This window comes from Carlito syrichta, unplaced genomic scaffold (assembly GCF_000164805.1).
Source record: "Carlito syrichta isolate Samal-C Ts95f unplaced genomic scaffold, Tarsius_syrichta-2.0.1 Scaffold303986, whole genome shotgun sequence".
Taxonomy (NCBI): Eukaryota; Metazoa; Chordata; class Mammalia; order Primates; family Tarsiidae; genus Carlito; species Carlito syrichta.
This window is the reverse complement of record NW_007248082.1, coordinates 440,127-460,084: the sequence shown is the minus strand read 5'-3', so window position 1 is coordinate 460,084 and position 19,958 is coordinate 440,127. Positions and strand designations below refer to the sequence as shown.

The 19,958-nt window shown below is 47.4% G+C and overlaps 2 protein-coding genes across 5 annotated transcripts in view; one reads left to right on the top strand and one right to left on the bottom strand.

The window, feature by feature from the left end:
• Nucleotides 1–8,303, bottom strand: part of FAM53C (family with sequence similarity 53 member C) — a 12,428-nt gene extending 4,125 nt beyond the window's left edge. The window contains exons 1-4 of one of the 4 annotated variants that reach the window (XM_008059289.2): nucleotides 7,984–8,303; nucleotides 4,463–4,692; nucleotides 3,996–4,053; nucleotides 468–1,255 (exon numbers count right to left, since the gene is read on the bottom strand). In XM_008059289.2, the coding sequence (XP_008057480.1) occupies nucleotides 468–1,255; nucleotides 3,996–4,053; nucleotides 4,463–4,540 (924 nt within the window). In that variant the 5' untranslated portion in view covers nucleotides 4,541–4,692; nucleotides 7,984–8,303. Of the gene's footprint in view, nucleotides 1–467; nucleotides 1,256–3,995; nucleotides 4,054–4,462; nucleotides 4,693–7,528; nucleotides 7,925–7,983 lie in introns of those variants that run through there. The other 3 variants (XM_021712996.1, XM_021712995.1, XM_021712997.1) reach the window with 3 other exon arrangements.
• The window catches only part of CDC25C (cell division cycle 25C), a 41,416-nt gene continuing 28,960 nt past the window's right edge, over nucleotides 7,503–19,958 (top strand). The window contains exons 1-5 of the mRNA XM_021712994.1: nucleotides 7,503–7,654; nucleotides 7,687–7,880; nucleotides 16,682–16,912; nucleotides 17,854–17,948; nucleotides 19,636–19,681. Coding sequence (XP_021568669.1) covers nucleotides 16,719–16,912; nucleotides 17,854–17,948; nucleotides 19,636–19,681 — 335 coding nt within the window. The 5' untranslated portion in view covers nucleotides 7,503–7,654; nucleotides 7,687–7,880; nucleotides 16,682–16,718. The remainder of the gene's footprint in view (nucleotides 7,655–7,686; nucleotides 7,881–16,681; nucleotides 16,913–17,853; nucleotides 17,949–19,635; nucleotides 19,682–19,958) is intronic.

Genomic DNA, 19,958 nt, shown 5'->3' with positions numbered 1-19,958 from the left:
GTCGGAGTCTCACTCTGTCACCCAGACTGGAGCGCAGTGGCCGCTCCCAGCCACCGCAGCCTCAACCTACTGGGCTCTGGCGATCCTTCCGCCTCAACCTTGCACGTAACTGGAACTACAGGGGCGTGCTACCACACCCGGCTGATTTTTTATTTTTATTGTAGAGATGAGGTCTCGTCAAGTTGCCCAGGCGGGTCTCGAACCCATGGGCTCAGGCAATCCACTCACCTCAGCCTCCCAAAGGCACGGGATTACAGGCTGAGCCACCGAGCCCACCTCAGGATGGGGGCTTTCACTGCTAAAACCAGGTGAACTGGAATGGTAGGTCACTCTAGCAAAGGCTCAGACAGAAAAGAGCTCCAGAGGAGGCCATCGGGAGGGTGTAAAGCTGGAGGTTAGCTCAAAAATGGGAAAGGAATAGAGTCCTCCCACTCCCATCTAAGTTCCCCTGTTCTTGATGGTCCCACCTGATTCATCTTGTCAAAGTCCAAGGAAGGCCGCAGACGCCGGGGGTCTTCCTCGTGGCGCCGTTTGACCCCAGTTTTGCGGGCATCCAGATCACAAGGCTGTGAGCGGCTTCGTGGAAGGTTGCGGAGACCTCGAGGTCGCCAGGGCAGCTCTGGAGAGGACGCGGGCGAGCTCCGGGCAGAAGGCAAGAAGCGGTTTGCCTGTGGGCCCAGGCTGGGTGACAGGGAAAAGCGGCGCTGAGGCGGGCAAGGTGACAGAGACTCAGCATCACTCTCCCAGGAGCCACTTTGAGGGGAGGCGGCACAGGGTCGAGAGGAATCTTGGGCCAGGGCCAGGCTGAAGAAAGGAGGGCTGTAGGGTCTGTGGGCTGGGGCACATTGAGAAGAGGCACTGGGAGCTTGGAGGAACCTGAGGCTAGAGACCCGCTTCGGAGGGCTCTGGTGGTGAGGCACCTGCGGCCCACCCCCTCCACCACTGCCTCGGTGCTTGATGGGAGTCCACAGCTTGGAGGGGGCGGGCCGCCACACCGGCTGCCAACGAGACAGGTCCACGGGCACTGAGAGTGAGCGGCAGTGCCTCTTGGATGGAGGGACTGGGGGCACAGGAATCTTCTCTGGGTCTGGGGGCTCAGGGCTTAGGACTTGGGAAAGGGGCTGCTCCTGGGGGGAGATTCCCCGACTGGGTGGTCTGAGGTGCAGGCTCAAGCCTGAAGGATGGTAGCTGAAGTTGAGGCTATCCTGGAACTCAGCACAGGAACAGTGAGGCAGGCCCCTCCAGGAAGCACCTTCTGGAAGGCATTTATAAAAAAAATATTAACAATAGCTAACATTTTGTTAAGAGCTTACCACGTGACTTTATATAAAACCTCATGAATTAAGTCCTATTATCATCCCCATTTCACAGATGAGAGAAGTTCAGTAACTTTCCCCATTTCATACAGCAATCAAATGACCAAAGCAGGATTCAAATCCAGGCCTGCCTGATGTCAAGGCTACGTTTCTTAACTACTATGCTATAATGCCTCCATTGTGAGAAACCACCTGGAGTCAAAAACATTTCATGTACTGCCTGCCACTCCCTCTCAAAGGTAAAACAAGAGAAACAAACATGTCTATGTGTCTGCCCTGCGCATCCCTCACTAGCTCTACCTTGCCAAATGCCACCCATCCCCCACCTTGCCCTGGGTGCTGAAAAGCAGGCCTGTGCTCTCCCTCTTTGGCCTTTCCTCTTCTCGTGTGTCAACAGCACCAAGGCAGGAGTTAGGGCTGCCAAGAAGTAAGAGGTAATCAAGCAGGTAAGAGATCACTTTTATTCCTAAGGAGGGCAACAGGGGAAGGCCTTTGACAGTGGAACCTGTGCTTGGGAAACCCTAAGACTTTGGGTTGCTCATGTTCCTTTGTGCCTGGCCACCCACATACTCCAGTTCCCCTTCTCTAGGCCTTCTCTTAAATTCAAACAGATGGGAGGACTAAGGGGAGGAAGGAGAAACGGACTAAAAGGAATGATCCTCATTCACTGTATTCCAACCAAAATCATGACTTTTAGGAGATAGCTCGTTAAAGAACAAAGGGCCTACTCCAAACTCTGACTATCTGGCCGGAATTCTGCAGGGGGTAGATATGTGGAGCAAATGACAAGTATATGAAGTCAGACTTGATGATGGCAAAAATAATACCTGACTCCATTTGGTCAACAGTTCTTCCTCCTACTAACGTCCATGACGGCAGGAACCATGGGTTCCTGGTCTGTACTTATGGCTCAATATCTGGCACTCAGCAAGTATTTAGTAAACAGAAGGAAGAAACTGAAGGAAGATGTTTTTGTCAACGCACTTCCCTTGCCAGGTATCCCAGAAAAGAAAATGAGATATAGAACAACCCAGCAGCATGGCTTAGGGAGCTCTGATTGTCCACAAGCGATACCTCCATCTAAATGCCCCCATGATCATAGGCCCTTTGATTAATTCACCTAGGAATATATACCTCAGATACATTTTCACATGTGAAAAATGACATATATGAAGTTATTCACTAGTTTTATGTGTCATAACAAAAAATTAGAAATAACCTAAATGCATGTCAATAGGAGATTAAACAAGCTAAGGTACACCCATATAGTGTAAAAATATGCAGCTATGTAAGAAATTGCTCAGCATTCTGATAGAATTATAGGTAAGTTTTTAAAAAGGTATAGAATAACAAAAAGTATGTAACCTTATGTGTAAAAAAGTGGTAATAAAAATACACATTTATATTTGCTTCTATTTTATAAAGAAATTCTAGTCAGATATATTATGCAAGAAACTAATAACAGGAGTTATATTTATTTTATTTATTTTGAGTCAAGGTTCTACTACAGTCTACACAGACTACAGTCAGTGGCATGGATCATGGCTCATCACAGCTTCAACCTCCTGGGCTCAGGCGACCCTTCCGCCTCAGCCTCCTGAGTAGCTAGGACTACAGGCACATGGTACCAAGCCTAGCTAATTCTTTAATTTTTTGTAGAGACGAGGTCTTACTATGTTGTCTAGACTGGTCTCAACTTTCTGGGCTCAAACAATACTCCCCTCTTGGCCTCCCAAAGCAATGGAATTACAGACATGAGCCACCATACCCAGCCAGGAGTTACATTTAGGGAGGTGGTAGAAGTTGAGTGAACAGGGGACAGACAAGGAAGGGAAATTTTTCTCAGTATAACCTTTTTGTTGTTATTTTTAAATTTTTGTAACATGTGAATATATTGCTTATTTAAAAAATTGGATTATAGGCTGGGTTTGGTGGCTCAGCCTGTAATCCCAGCACAATGGGACACTGAGGCGAGTAGACTATCTGAGCCCGTGGGTTCTAGAACAGCCCAGGCAACTTGGCGAGACCTCGTTTCTATAATAAATAAAAAATTAGCTGGGTGTGGTAGCATGTGCCTGTAGTTCCAGCTACTTGGAAGGCTGAGGTAGAAGGGTCGCCAGAGCCCAGCAGGTCGATGCTGGGATGGCTGTGAGGGTGCTACTGCCCTCCAGCCTGGGTGATAGAGTGAGACTCCAACTCAAAACAAGAAAATTAGATTATAAAAGTCTCCATAAGGAATATGAACAAGCTATTAACATTCATGCTGGGGCAATAAAATGGAGACAAGTGCCAATCTCAGAAGGTGACCCTGGCAAGAAAGTTCTAGAGGCAGGCTAGTTAGTTCCGGTCCCTGGAAACCAATGAATCCCAGCACTTTGGGAGGCCAAGGAGAGAGGATTGCCTGATCCTGTGGGTTCGAGACCAGCCTGGGCAACTTGGTGAGATCTCGTCTGTACAATAAATCACAAAAACTAGCCAAACATGGTGGTGTACATCTGTAGTTCCAGCTACTTGGAAGGCTGAGGCAGAAGGCTCGCCTAAGTCCAGCAGGTGGAGGCTGCGGTGGCCATGAGCATGCCGCTGCACTCCAGCCTGGGTGATAAGAGTGAGACTCCAACTCAAAAAAAAAGAATGCGTAGATAGAGGCATGGGCATACACAAACATACATGATGCCTTACCAGACACAAGCTGGAAAGGGTTCCCACAGTTGGAGATTTCTGCATGATCAGGCAAGGGCTAAGAGAGAGAGAATATGCATCATGATTCAGATTCAGGACACACTGACAGATCTCTAGGAAGCCCTCTTTCAGTTCTCCCCTGCAATTCATAAGTTATAGTGATGTTAGGGATTCCTAAGTGTTCTCGTCCTCTTGTCTTCCCAAAGTTAGTGAGTAAAACAATCCACATCTTCCAACATCTTCCAACATCTCAAACCCTTCTCCACCCGAGTTTTGCTGTCCCTTCTCTATCAGTGGAAAAATCCCTGCCCCCTTCCTTTTGGGCTGGGTTTTGAGCCTTTAGTGGGCTCTTCCAGTACAAGTACCATGATTCATACAGCACAGGACAAGAGTAAAGTGGTAGCAACAAACAGCCTCAGAAAAAAGGGGGAGGGGGTCGTGGAGAAGCAGGAAGACTGGTCTTTTACCAGACTGATGCTGAAGCGTGTGCATTTCAGCTCATCCAGAGTCTGCTTCTGTAGCTGCTCAGTGATCAGGGTTATCATGATTCTCCCCAGGATTTGACTTGCACACTTTGGAGCAAATGATGGATGTCTTCCCTGTCGTTCTTCCAGACCTCACTCGTGAGCCGTCTTCTGCCACTGCAGCACCATTCTAGCACCATTGGGACTTCCCTCTCCAGTCATGCCTGCTGAGTCTGCCAATTAGAGGGACCAGTCCCAAGTGACATTAGAGATGTACCTGGTCCAGAGATGGAAAATGCATGGCACACATACCACAGCACCCCTAAGCCAGGCCTCTGGCAGACATCAATTGATCATAACTCTTTCCTGCTAAGCCTAAACAACCTCAGAAACTTTCTGAACTTGGTACTCCAAATATCCAGTAAAATAAGTTGGAGTTGGCAGTCAAGTTGAAACTCACTTGCTACTCCTAACCTGGTTCATACTCTGTTTCTAACTGGAATACCAGCACCACTTAGGAAATAGCTCAAGTGAGAGAGAGAGAGAGGGATGCCCAAATGGTTATTTCCATCCTGCTCAGCCCAGTATTTTATCCTCCAATCAGAAGCGAAGAGAGATATGCTTCTCCTAAACTACAGAAATAGTAATAGAGCACAAGGAAAAGCAGTGGTTGTAGTTATGACTGTTCTCTCATAGCCTAAACAGCCTATCAGCAGTTATTTGTTTTCCAATAGATACTGTGTATATTTTCTTATCAAAAGGGAAAAGGAAAAGAAAAGATCAGGGTAATTCCAATACATTGAAACTCTCAGATGTTATAAACAACTACTCCATGACTTTGCTCAACTGAATTTTTAGCCTAATCTGACTCTAAGATCATGGATAAAATTAATCAAGATTCTTTCTCAGGGTCAATTTCCAATAGAAGCGAACTAACTTTGTCAGAGAACAGGTTTTAAGCCCACACAATTGCCTGAGGGGCCTTGCTCAAGGGAAGAGGGGAGGTTAACCTAGTGTCTTGATTTTGTTCTGCCTATTCCCAAAAATGACCAGCAGGCAGATAGCTCACCAGGGAATGTATGTAGCATTAGCTAGTTGAGAGAACAAATCATCAAGAAATCAATTTGCTGAGTTTTGGCAAGTCATTCAACATTCCCTGGCCTTGGTTTACCCATATGCAAAATGGGCAGAATAATCTGAGTCTGTCATAGGAACAATATAACACAAAACATCAAAATGTCCAAAAGCATGCCATCTGGTCTGTAAAAATCAGAAGTCCACAGAGACTGTCTTTTCTCATCTCTCTTATTTGTAGCTCTTCAAAACCTCAGAATGCCAGAAGGGGTGATATCATTAAGATGCAGAGGCAACAGGGTCTACTTCTCTGGCTGGATGCCAGCCTCCTTTACCTGCACACTAACAAAAGCCCAAGAGGGTTCTTCCTTCTGTGACCTTGGGGGCAGAACACTCTACCAAAAAAAGGGAATCATCTCTACCCCCATTTTCACCTCAGAGAGAGGCCACAAGGAAGAGCAAAGAAATAAACCTGGATGTACTTGGAGTTTTTTGGAAGAAAGGTGCAGAAGTCAATCATCATTATAGTTAACTATCATTTTCATGCATAACTATTATTACCAACCTAAACAAACTTCTAGCTTCCGGAGAGCTCCCTTCAGTTGCTTCCCCTATGTTCTCATGGGAGAAGCTGAAGCTTATATCACTTCTGCTCTGGGTTTCTTAACTCTGCCCTCAAAAATCAACCAGAGAGGGAACCTAACTGCAGGCTTTTACCCTGGAGACCCCAGGCCTCAGGCTGAACAGCCATGAGGAACAGGGAGTGAAGCAAACTCTTTCAAGCTTTTCATGAGGCATTTGGACAAACAGCAAACTCCCAGCCCTCTCTAGGATCAAGTGAAGAGAGTGATTTTGTGTTTTTCTGCATTTTAATTGTTGAGATGTGGCCACACACAGCGGTAACTGGAACAATGCAACTACCACCACGCAACTGATACTCTCAGCCTGAGTTTCCTAAAACAGGCCAGGCTGAGAGGGGGAACAGAACGGAAGCCATAAGGAATCAAACCAGGACACAAAAGAAGGCAAACCAGCTCCGCGAGGGGCCTCCTCTTTCTCAAGCAGGCAATGAAAAAAGTGTAAGAAGCCCTCTCTTGCCGCCTTCCTTCCCCTTCCATTTTGTACATCTGAGGGTAGATACAGCCCTGATCGTTCACCAAACAAGTCAAAACTTCTCAGCTAACAACTGGCACGGGACTCAGCCCTTCACAGAGCAGCAGGCCGCTAGGGCCTCCCAGAAACCCCACCAGGCCTAACTCTCAGTCCAGGCTTTCCCTCTACCACCAGCCCCCTCAAACAGAGACCGGACCCCCACTCCACCTCCTACTGGATGGCAGTAACCCCTGACACTCCTGTTTCAGGGATGCTGAGGCTGTGCTGAAACACGGACAACCTAGGATCAAGTCAGGCCAAGGGGGAGGAGAGTCACAAATCCCCTGGGGACCTTCCCCCCAGGATCCAGCCCCCCACCTCTAGGGGAGACTAAAGGAAAACATGAGGGAGACAGGGAGGTAAATGAACAGGTAAGTGGAGCCCTGACTGCTCTTCTCCATATGGTTCTGGTGGAGACAGGGGTGACAAGTGGGGAGCACCCCTCCCCCCACCCCGATGAAGAAGCAAAAGGCTAGGCCCCTCCAATATTCAACCTCTCCCTCTGTTGCCCTGCCTGTCCCCGCGGGGTGGGGCATGGGGCGTCCGCTGGTCCCTGGGGGGGCGCCAGGGCTCGCTCGGAGGGCCTTTCGTTCGCCTCTTCCCACTCAGGTTCCATCATTTGGCCGCGGGAAGAGAACTCAGGACGCAAAGGATGGCGAGGGTCTGGGACTTAGCACTCCGCCGCCCCCTCCCCCACTGAGTCCCGTGCTCTCCCGGCGGAGGCGGCCTGCGAGGCCGCGCCGCGCAGGCGGCCGGACTGGGGGAGGGGAAACAGGGAAGGAGGGAGGGACCGCCGAGGTACCCGCCCCGAGGCCCCAGCGCCACCTGCCCTCCGCCACCTACCGCGGCTCCTCCAGTTCCCAGGGCCGCGGCCGGAGCAGCTCTGAGCACTCCGTTCACCCTACGGTGCCCTTAAAAGGCGCTGGCACGAACCAATGAGTCCCTGAGGAGAGTGAAGGGACAGCTTCGGTTCACAGAATCCCCCTGAACCGCCCGCGGAGGCCCGAGGCCGGCGTCGTGTCTCCCTCAAAGTCTTGCTCGGATAGCGCTGTCGGGAACGAGCCCGGCGCTTTGATTTAGGAATGGGAGTGGTTTCCTCACTAAAGAGTCACCCCCTCCAAAATCTCACAGAAAGTGGTCGGGCCCAGTTGGAGGCATATCTCGAAATCCGCGGGGGAGGCCATGTCGGAAGAAGGTAAACAAAGCCATCGCCTCTGCCCTCCATTCCCACAGCGGCCCGAATGCAGCTTCCCACTCTGTACGGACAGCCTAAAAGAATTAGCCACAATGCCTCTCACCTGCTCTCCGGTCCCGCCCGCTACAGCCACCTCTCTGAAGGAATCCCCCTTCCCCCAGCAAAGGACGCGTCCGCGCGAAGGCTGCTGGGAAGTGTAGTCCAAGCGCCGATTAGGGCCTGCTCGGAGTTCCAGGAATCCCTATTTCAGCTGCCGGATCGTCTCGAACCTTAAATACCGGTGACTGAAAGGGTTGCGGGCCGTTTCCACCTGGTTCTGTAATTTGCCCCAACCTGGAACACTTTGTAAAGATCAGGATGGCCCCGAGCTGTTCACTCCTTCTCCACCGCCCTCCCCCAGCAGGATGAGGTAATGGGATTGTGATTATGACATCATAGGCGGTTCAGTTGCTTGCGTGGGGGAGGGATGATGGGGGGAGGAGAAGTACGGTGGTTACAGCTGGACCACTTTCCTTCAGACAGAAAGAGAGGGAGGAAACAGGCGGATGGGGAAATATGTCGACGGCGCTATATTTCCTCTTCGGGAAGAGGAAACCACCTTTTATTAAGTCTCCACAACCACCAACACCTCCAACCTCCCACCTCAGCCAAAGTTGAAGTCTTGTATAAAAAGACCGAATGTAGATGTTAGTAGGTGACGAGGTTGGGTAGATGGTTTCTGGCTCTTATGTAGATTTGAGTATCAGCTAACATCAAAGATGGTTCAGAGAGACAAGTAAAAAAATGGAAAGGGAGAGGTTTTAAACAAAGCCTCCGTTTTGTGTTCTCTTCCTAAGGCAGAGTTTTCGATTTCTTTTAAAATTGATGATAAAGTTGTAGAGATGCAAGTAAGCAACTCTATTACAATTAGCATTATATCCCCCCAAAAGACATCGTTTTCTTTAAATCGATATCTACTTTCTGAGATCACCTAGAAAGTAGAGCCAGTGGTGGGGATCTTTCTCACTGAGCCAGGGAAGGGAGGCAGGAGCCACCAAGTCTGCAAACTGAAGGAGTAGAAGAAAAGTGCAGTACAGTACTAATCAAGGAAATGGGGGTGGTAAGAAAATTTAACTTGCACTGCAGTTTCCCCTTGCTAAAAGACAAGCAGCAGAGGCAGGGGCCATGACGTATAGGGGACACGATGTCCAATAACTGTACTGTGCCAGACATCATGCTTCATCCTTTAAATAAATATGTATTCTCATTTTTGCTTATATTTATCAAGTGAAACAAAATCTCCTTATTTGACAGATGAAACAGTTCAAAAGATTAAGTAACTGCTCACATGGCAGACAAAGATAGTATTAAAAAAAGTCTGAGACTCCCTTAATCTCCACCACTAGACTTTTTATTATTAACTGTGCTTATTAAAGCAAAATGGTTGAGTAACATAAGTTGAGAAGGCATTGGCTCATTTGCAAAGCATTGAAAGAAACAGACACTTAAAAAAAATAAACCAAAAAACCTGCAAGCTAGGTTTCAGTCCTCTCTTCAAAGGAAGGTCACACCTCCTTTCTATACTTTGTCAAGTACAGAATCATCCACCAGTGCAGCCCAACTCCCTTGCCCATAATTAATCTCCTGTCTCACTTTTCATGTGCATGTTTAAACTCATGTCCAGGCTGGGCTCGGTGGCTCAGCCTGTAATCCCAGCACTTTGGGAGGCCGAGGTAAGTGAATTGCCTGAGCCTGCGAGTTCGAGACCCAGCTAAGCAACTTGGTTGAGACCTCATCTCCACAATAAATCAAAAATTAGCTGGGCGTGGTAGCACATGCCTATAGTTCTGGCTACTTGGAAGGCGAAGGAGGAAGGATGGCTGGAGCCCAGGAGATCGATGCTGGGGTGCCATGAGTGTGCCATTGCACTCCAGCCTGGGCAACAGAGTGAGACTCCAACTCAAATAAATAAATAAATAAACTCATGTCCTGCTATTTTTCCCAGCTGCTACCCTTTTCTTTTGTTCTTGAGTCACTACTTTTGAACCCTATCTTAATTGTGCCCTCATGGGCCAACCCCATCTCTGACCCTACTCCAATGGGTTTCAGCAGAGCATGCTATTTGGGCTTCTTTATGGTCTCCATCCACATTCTCTAGGGTTCCAGTGACTGGATTCAGTCATCCAGGAGGTCATCATCCAAAGGGGTAGAATTCATTGACTCTAAGCGACTCTCCATTCCCTGCCTAGAGCTCTCCACTTTGCAGAAGTTTAGGTCACTGGGTGAGAGGGGAGGGTCTGAGAAGTGGGGCTCAGTCTACCACTCATGAAAAGGACAAGGAATAGACAGCACACCCCTTATCCCCCCTGCCCTGCAGTGGCTGGGTGGGGAGAGGGTCCCAAGAATGTAGGACTCTTCTCTCTTGCCTGATCCAGGCATCCCAGGAGCTATGGCTTGTACCTCCTATTCTTGTTTGGTGTTTAAGGTGAAGCCCAAGCCGTCGCTGTGCACTGACAACAACAAATATGGGTCAGACTAAGGTCAAGGTGAAGAGACACAGCTCAATGCTTATCACAGTGAATCAGGAGCCTAGATAGGGATTCCCCAAGGATGACATAGGATCAATGCCCTCAATCCAACAGAAAAAGTAAATCTTCAAATGAGATTAAACACCAAACTTTCCACCTCCCTAATATTCTTTCTTAGAGGAAGGGTAAATTAGATATATTAAAAAACCCTCAGAAATCAAGATATGAAAACCAGTATTTGGCTTCCCTTTAAAATAATTCTACCCTTTCACACATTAGTTTGTATGTATGCATGTAAACTTACATGTAATTAAGTATGTTGCAATTAACTAAATCAGCTGGTCATGAAGCAGTGGCAAAGATGGTTGGAAGGACAGCAACCTCATCAGGAAAGAGAGTTGTAAAAAGTCTTTTTTTTTTTTTAAGAAATTAAGTCTCACTATGTTGCCCAGGCTAGCCTAAGAATCCTGGGCTGAAGTCATCATCTCAGGTAACTGTAAAAAGCCATCACACCTGTACAAAATTTTAGGGACCAAGAATGACTTGTTCCATTTGAGAAAATGTCATAAACTCATTTTGGGGGCTGGATTGCAGGAGAATTAGTTTTAGTAATGCTGCAACTTTGTCAGAGTACTTAGATTTTAGTGTCTTTCCATCACCTGACGTTCAACCAAAGCCGCTCACGTTGTGAAGACACAACTGCACTTACTTGGGGACCTACTGCAGAAAGCACTGGTCACCAGGTGTATGCTTGTCGTAATCTATCTGTTTTTGCTACCGCTGAAGAATAACTTCATCTGTATCTACTTGCAGCCTGCAGGGAAGTGTACAGTGCCCCACAAAGTGTGATTATACTGTAGTCATCAAAACAGAGATCAACTCATCCCACACTCCCTTAATCCTCAGTCTGATTTTCAAACTTACCTGGCATAGCAAGGTTCTGTGCTGACTCCCACGCTCACTGTCACTATCCTAGAGGACAAAGACTCTTCAGACACCTCCTTTCTAGGGAAACAGGTCCTACACGTGAAAATGGTATTAGGATTAAAACCAGCTGACTGCACTGTGCCTCTCAGCCACTACCACCACCAAGATCCTGATATCAGACAAAGATTGTACTTCTCGCTTTTGTTACTCAAAATATGGTCTGCAAGCCATCTGCATGGATAGTATCTGGGGGCCTTGATAATTCCTGGAGCCCACTCTAGACAACATTTTGGGAAATTGCATTTTAAAGAACTTCCAAGATTATTTTATTTAATTTATTTTTGAGTTGGAGTCTCACTCTGTCACCTAGATTGGAGTTGCAGTGGCATGATCACAGCCACTGCAGCCTCGACCTGCTGGGCTTAGGCGATCCTTCCGCCTTAGCCTTTCAAGTAACTGGAACCACAGGCACACACCACCACACCCAGCTAAATTTTTGATTTATTGTAGAGACAAGGTCTCACCAAGTTGTCCAGGCTGGTCTCAAAAGCCCTGGATTTAGGCAATCCTTTCGCCTCTGCCTCCTAAAGTGCTGGGATTACAGGATTGGGCTGCCACGTCTGGTCTTCCAAGATTATTTTATCTTATTTTATTTATTTATTTATTTATTTATTTATTTATTTATTTATTTATTTATTTATTTATTTTGAGTTGGAGTCTCACTCTGTCGCCCAGACTGGAGTGCAGTGGCCGCTCCCGGCCACCGCAGCCTCGACCTGCCGGGCTCCGGCGATCCTTCCGCCTCAGCCTTCCGAGTAGCCGGAATTACAGGCATGTGCTACCACGCCCGGCTGATTTTTTGATTTATTGTAGAGATGAGGTATTGCTGCCCAGGCGGGTCTTGAACCCGCGGGCTCAGGCAATCCACTGACCTCAGTCTCCCAAAGGCGCGGGATTACAGGCTGAACCACCGAGCCCGGCTCTATTTTATTTATTTTTGAGTAGGAGTCTCACTCTGTCACCCAGGCTGATGTGCAGTGGCACGCTCACAGCCACCATAGCCTCGACCTGCTGTACTCAAGTGATCCTTCCGCCTCAGCCTTCCAAGTAGCTGGAACTACAGACATGCACCACCTTGCCCAGCTAATTTTTTGATTTATTATAGAGATGAGCTCTCGCCAAGTTGCCCAAGCTGGTTTCCAACCCGTGAGCTCAGGCAATTCTCTCACCTCACCCTCCCAGAGTGCTGGGATTATAGCCGTGAGCCTCTGGGCCCGGCTCCAAGTTTATTTCAAACATTTTTTTTTTTTGAATTAGTATTTCACTCTGTTGCCCAGGCTGTAGTGCAGTGGCATGCTCATGGGCCACCACAGCCTCGACCTGCTGGGCTCATATGATCCTTCCGCCTCAGCCTTCCCAGCAGCTGAAACCACAGGCGTGCCCACCACATCTGGCTACTTTTTAAAAAAAATTTATTGTAGCGTGCTTGGTGGCTCAGCCTGTAATCCCAGTACTTTGGGAGGCCGAGGCGAGTGGATTGCCTGAGCCTGCAGGTTCGAGACCCACCTGGTCAACTTGGTGAGACCTTGTCTCTACACTACACCAAAAATTAGCCAGGCATGGTAGCGCGTGTCTGTAGTTCCTGCTACTCAGAAGACTGAGGTGGAAAGATCTCTGGGGCCCAGAAAGTCGACCCTGGGGTGGCTGTGAGCGTGCATGCCACTGCACTCCAACCTGGTCGAAGGAGTGAGACTACAACTCAAAAAAAAATAAGATAAAATTATTGTAGAGACGAGGTCTCACCAAATTGCCCGGGCTGATCTTGAACCCCTGGGCTCAGGCAATCCTCTCGCCTCCGCCTTCTAAAGTGCTGGAATTACAGGCGTGAGCAACCGTGCTTAGCTATTTTAAACATTTTCGTTATGGAAATTTTCAAATATGCACTGAAGTTTAGAGTATAGGCCAGGCATCATGGCTCAGGTTTATAATTCCAGCACTTTGGGAGGCTGAGGCAGAAGGACTGCCTGAGCCCAAGAGGTTGAGGTTGTGGTAAGCCATGATCATGCTACTGTCTGGCCTTGGCAACAGAAACCCTGGTTTTAAAAAAAGTGTAGCATAATGCCTTACTACTCAAAGTATGGTCCTAGGACCAGCTGCATCAACATCAGCAGGGAGCTTCTTAGAAGTACAGAATCTTAGGCCCCAACCCAGACCTACAGAATCAGAATCTACATTTTAGCAGGAACCCAAGCGGTTAGTATACATATTAAACGTTAAGAAGCACAGATATAAAAGACACCCCTGCCTCCTATTAGCCAACATTCATAGCCAACCTTGTCTCAATACCCACCACCACCTGCAAAAGATTATTTAAAAGCAAATCCCAAGGCGGGCTTGGTGGCTCAGCCTGTAATCCCGCGCTTTGGGAGGCTGAGGTGAGTGGATTGCCTGAGCCCACGGGTTCGAGACCCTCCTGGGCAGGTGAGACCTCATCTCTACAATGAATCAGAAAAATTAACTGGGTGTGGTAGTGTGCGCCTGTAGTTCCAGCTACTTGGAAGGCTGAGGCGGTAGGATCACCGGAGCCCAGCAGGTCAAGGCTGTGGCGGCCGGGAGCTGGCCACTGCACTTCAGTCTGGGCGACAGTGAGACTCCAACTCAAAAAATAAAATAAAATAAAATAAAAATAAACCAATAAAAGCAAATCCCTAATATTAAGAGTTTCTAAGTATTACTTAGTCAATGGGCTCTTTAAAATTTTTATTTAGTTATTTTTGAGTCAAGGTCTCTGTAGTCCAGGCAGTGCAGTGGCAGGGTCATGGCTCACTGCAGCCTCAATCTTATGTGCTCAGGTGATTCCCACGCCGCAGCCTCCAGAGTAGCTGGCACTATAGGTGTGCGTTGCCATGCGCAACTAATATTTTGTGGAGACAAATTCTCGCTATTTTGCCTAAGTTGTTCTCAAACTCCTATGCTCAAGCAGTCCTCCCAACTGGGCCTCCCAAAGTGCTGGAATTACAAACGTGAGTCACTGCGCCTGGTCATTGTTCAAATATTCAAAAACTATCAAAGTTAGAGATTCTTTGGATTGCAATAAGGATAATGCCTGAAGGCGATTCAATTCTCCCACTTTCCCTGGAAAGGAATTTCTTTTTACTCACATAACCTAGCATTTCTGAAATGCTACGCACTAAAAGGGACACTGAGCAAGGAAAGCTCTTGGAAGGGGCCAGATGTCTCTCGCGTGCGCACACACACACCCCCCCCAACACCTGCCACACGGTGGCAAGGGGTTCATCTCCAGCAGAAGGCTAGAGAAGCTAAGAAGAAAAGATCCAAGTAATGGCATGAGAAAGAAGTAAGGAAAATGAGAAGCTTAAAACACCCTTCTGGGCCGGGTATAGTGGCTCATACTTATAATCCCAGCACTTTGGGAGGCTGAGATGGGAGGATTGCCCTAGCTCATGGGTTCGAGACCAGCCTGGGCAACTTGTTGAGACCTCGTCTCTATAACAAATCAAAAATTTAGCCGGGCATAGTAGCGCATGCCTGTAGTTCCAGTCACTTGAAAGGCTGGGGCCGAAGGATCGCCTGAGCCCAGCAGGTCGAGGCTGCGGTGGCCGTGAGCGTGCCACTGCCTTCCAGACTGGGCGACAGAGTGAGACTCTGACTCAAAAAATAAACAAAAAAACCCTTCTCCTCGAAATAACCTCTCCTAGTATTCTTCTTTTTTTTTTTTTTCCCATCTCAGCCTCCCAAAGTGCTGGGATTATAGGCGTGAGCCACCGCACCCGGACTTCCTAGTACTATTCTAACGAGTGGTCATTGTAAACTAGACGCAATTTATTATTATTTTTATTTATTTATTTTTTTTGAGTTGGATTCTCACTCTGTCACCCAGACTGGAGTGCAGTGGCACGGCTCCCGGCCACCACAGCCTCGACCTGCCGGGCTCCGGCGATCCTTCCGCCTCAGTCTTCCAAGTAGCTGGAAGTACAGGCCCGCGCTACCACGCCCGGCTGATTTTGATCTATTATAGAGATGAGGTCTCGCCAAGTTGGCCAGGCGGGGCTCGAACCCTCAGACTTAGGCAATGCACTCACCTCAGCCTCACAAAGGCGCGGGATTACAGGCTGAGCCACCGAGGTCGGCTAAACTAGATGCAATTTAAATCTCCCGGGGTTCATGGGGCGGAGGAAACGAAGAGGACAGAAAGGGTGTGGCGATTGGCCAGAGAGAGAGCCAATGGTGCGCCAGACCCCCTGTGGGGCTGAGTTTACCCAGGCGCTCGCAAACACTGATAAGCCAATTGCCATTTTGCCCCGCCCACAGAAGGTAACGCCCCCAGGTGATGTACGAGCCCAACGATTGGCCACGAGGGTCTGGGCGCGAGCGCGAGGATTGGCTGAGGCAGTTTAGAGGTGACAAGGGATAGGTTATTGGAAGGGCGGAAGATTTGAAAGGTCGACCCCTGTGGCTGTTGGTGTTTATGCACACTTCGGCCTTCGGCGGTGAGAAGCAGGGGAGTCAGACGCTGGCCTCCTCGGTCGAGAAGCAGGATTGTAGTCTGGTTAATTCTGCTGGAGTCTTCGCTGGTGTCCAATCCCTACCCACTTTCATTTCTCCCGAAGGCAAGTCTCACACTGCAAACTTGAGGTAAGCCCTTAGCCGTCTCCGCCACGGGGTCACCGAGACTCCATTTTCCCCTTAGGGTCCGGTCGGGCCCTGCAAACGGAAGTTAAGGAGGGCCGAATGGGAACTATCGGGAGTTAGGAGATCTGAGTTCCTTTCAGTCAAGAGTCTCGAGCTGGCCGTTCTCGATGTCTCAGCCTGTAATCCCAGCACTTGGGGAGGCCGAGGCGAGCGGATTGCCTGAGCCCGCGGATTCAAGACCGGCCTGGGCAACTTGGCAAGACCTCGTCTCTACAATAAATCAAAAATTAGCCGGGCTATCATGGTAGCGCGCGCCTGTATTTCCGGCTATTTGGAAGGCTGAGACGGGAGGATTGCCTGAGCCCACCTGGTCAACGCTGGAGTGGCCGTGAGCGTGCGTGCCACTTCACTCCAGCCTGGGCAACGAGCGAGAACTCAAGTAAAAAAAAAAAAAAAAAGAGTCTCGAGCTGTGGGGCCCGGAACAAGTCAAAGTTCTGTCTTCATTCCACCTTTAAAGTCCTGAGGTTGCCTCTGGTCGGTATGTTCAGGTTTCAACCTAACCTGAAGCCAAGCCTATTGGAGTAAGTGCAATGTAACCGTCCAGCCAGGTTGTGAATCACCCTTCGGGAAACGCCCCTCCTCCAGTACTGCTCTGCTTGGCTGCAAAGGGTGGAGGAGTTTGGGAAAGCTGTGCATAGATGACGTTCTTCTAGCTAAGTTTTGTTTTTTCTTGGTAAGAACTCGGAGACCATGTCTACAGAACGCTTTTCATCCACAAGAGAGGAGGGAAGATCTGGCTCAGGACCCAGTATTAGGTCCAATCAGAGGAAAATGTTAAACCTGCTCCTGGAGAGAGACACTTCCTTTACCATCTGTTCAGATCTCCCTAGAACTCCAGTGAACAAACTCCTTGGCTATTCTGCAAACCTAAGCATTTTGTCTGGGTAAATACGCTTTTGTTTTTATACCTTATTGCGTTTGCTTTTCTAAAAATGAGAGTTTTTGTTTGTTTTTTAATTATCCTGATTCAAAGGTCAAAAGTTTTAAGTCTCAGCTCTATCAAAGGTCAAAAGTTTTAAGTCTCAGCTCTATCCTTGGCTTGAGTCTCTGGCATAGATAATAATCTTACTATGATCTTGTGAGAATCAAATGTGATATCTGGGAAAAGTCATTGAAAACTCCATTGCTGTACTGGGCGTGGTGGCTCACGCCTGTGATCCCAACACTTTGGGAGATGGAGGCGAGAGGATTGTCTGAGCCCAGGGATTCCAGACCAGCCTAGGCAACTTGGCGTGACTTCATCTCTACAATAAATCAAAAAATTAGCTGGGCATGGTGGCACATGCCTGTAGTTCCAGCTACTTGGAAGGTTGAGGTGGAAGGATCACCTGAGCCGAGCAGATAGAGGCTGCAATGGCTGTGAGCATGCCACTGCACTCCAACCAAGGCGACAAAGTGAGACTCCGACTCAAAAAAAAAAAAAAAAGTCTGGTCATGCCATTTCCTGATACCTCAGCTAACAATGAAGAGTACCTGAGAAATACTAGAGACTTCAGGGAGAAATTGTATGTTCATGGTGCACAGGGGCAGAGGATGTGAGGTTAAGATTCATTCCCCTTGGCCAATAAACTGGACTTCACTAAAAAAAAAATTATCTGTCATCATATGTTGATGAAGAGAAAATGAGGTACAGATTATTGTGGTGGGAGATTTTTCTCAACCCAGTCTGAGATATTTCCAAAAAGCAATTATATTTATTTGGACACTGTTTAGTTTATCTGATAGACATTGAAAGATGTTTCAGGTGAAGAGAATGACATGATCTTTGCCTTTCAAGGATATAACATCCTAATGGGAATCTTGTTGTACTATTATGTCTCAACAGAGGAACCCCAAAACGTTGTCTTGATCTTTCGAATCTTAGCAGTGGGGAGATATCTGCCACTCAGCTTACCACTTCTGCAGACCTTGATGAAACTGGTAGGGAGAAGGGAGGTAAAGGCCTCAAAGGGAAGAATGACTTGTAAAGGAGAGGACCGGGCTATAGGATAGAGATGGAGCGCCTGTAGTTCCAGCTACTTGGAAGGCTGAGGTGGAAGGATCACCGGAGCCCAGCAGGTTGAGGCTGTGGTGGCCGGGAGTGGCCACTGCACTCCAGTCTGGGCGACAGAGTGAGACTCCAACTCAAAAAAAAAAGAAATGGAAGTTGGTGAAAGTAGATAGCAAGCCTACCTAGAGAGAGGGAATTTTGTGTGTATTTAGAAGATTTTTGAGAATGATTAAGCCAATGGGAAGAGAAAGATAATAACACTACTAGGAATCACTTTGCATTTGAAAAAGTTAGACAAGAAGGAATAGATTTTGTTGACTGATTAATGGTGGGAATAAAAGTGTAGTAGTTAGAATATGAAAAATTTTGTGCCCTTGTCTGATCTCAGCAAAGACCAAAAAACCAGCATAAAGAAATACGTTGTCAACTAATTCTTATGTTTTCATAGGTTTGTGTCCAAAAGGAATGTTTTATTAGTCAACGATTCTATTGGGTTGATGTATACGTTCATAGCGTTTGTTTCTGGCATGGCCACACTGCAGTGTTGGGAGTTTGTTTATCATCATTTGGAATGACAATGTGCTTGTGAATACACTTGCATTTTGCAGACTTGAAGAAAGTGACTGCTATTTGTGGGTTAAAGAAGATAGAGTGTCAGCCGGGCTCGGTGGCTCAGCCTGTAATCCTGCGCCTTTGGGAGGCTGAGGTGAGTGGATTGCCTGAGCCCGTGGGTTCGAGACCCGCCTGGGCAGTGAGACCTCATCTCTACAATAGATCAAAAAAATCACCTGGGCGTGGTAGCGCATGCCTGTAATTCCGGCTACTTGGAAGGCTGAGGCGGAAGGATCGCTGGAGCCCAGCAGGTCGAGGTTGCGGTGGCCGGGAGCAGCCACTGCACTCCTGTCTGGGCAACAGAGTGAGATTCCAACTCAAAAAAAAAAAAAAAAGAAGAAGATAGAGTGTCAAGTGGAAAAAAATAAACACTTCTGACATATTCTTCTGTTTGAGTTGAGCGGAGGAATAAAGGCAGCAGAAGCAGCTTGAAACTTTTGTGCCGTGTAGTGGAAGAATGCCATCGGGGAAAGCATGGCAAGCATTCAAAGAGGGCCACTTTGACCTGAGTGATTGTCCACCTTCAGAAATACCTTCAGGCCTTGATGAAGACCGTTTTAATGCTTTAATTCAGAATGATGCACACTCATCAACCCAAGAATTGGAAAATGTAATAAACTGTGACCAGTCAACCATCATGCAGTATTTGCATTCCATGTGCAAGTCAAAAATGCTGCGAATTTATGCATTAATCCAACAGTGTTTGTTCTAATTTCAGATTTTCTGAGTGATAACCTTTCTTTTCTACTCATGAAAAATTCTCCATAGGTTAGGATAACGCACTGCTTTCCAGCATTTTTTTTTTTTTTTTTTTTTGGTGACACATAAATTATTAAGTTAATTGTACCTTGTACCATGAAATGAGTACCAATGAAGAGGCTTTGTGTTTAAAAACTCAGCCCCTGAAATGAATATGGCTTACTGGGAATGAAGAAAATCCAAAGGAAAACAGGATGCATAGACAAAGAGTAACTCCTCTTATTGATTCTTCGTATCTGATTGCAGGTCACTTGGATTCTTCAGGACCCCAGGAAATACTGTTAGCTAGGATGTAAGTTCTGTTACGAAATGAACCCCATGCTAAACCTTTTCAGCACTGGTCAGAAGGATTTTTCTCTATGCAGACTCTGCAGAGTACCAAAACTTTTGCTCTGGTATAAGTGCACTTTGAGACCTAGATCCTTAACTTGAACAGCTTCTAAGTTTCCCAGATCTAAATAGTGTCATGAAAATGAAGTCTATTTAAAATAACCATCATATACAATCAGAATTATCTTTGAAAATGAAGGAAATGGTATAATGTACTTATGTTTAGGCTTTTATTTGCA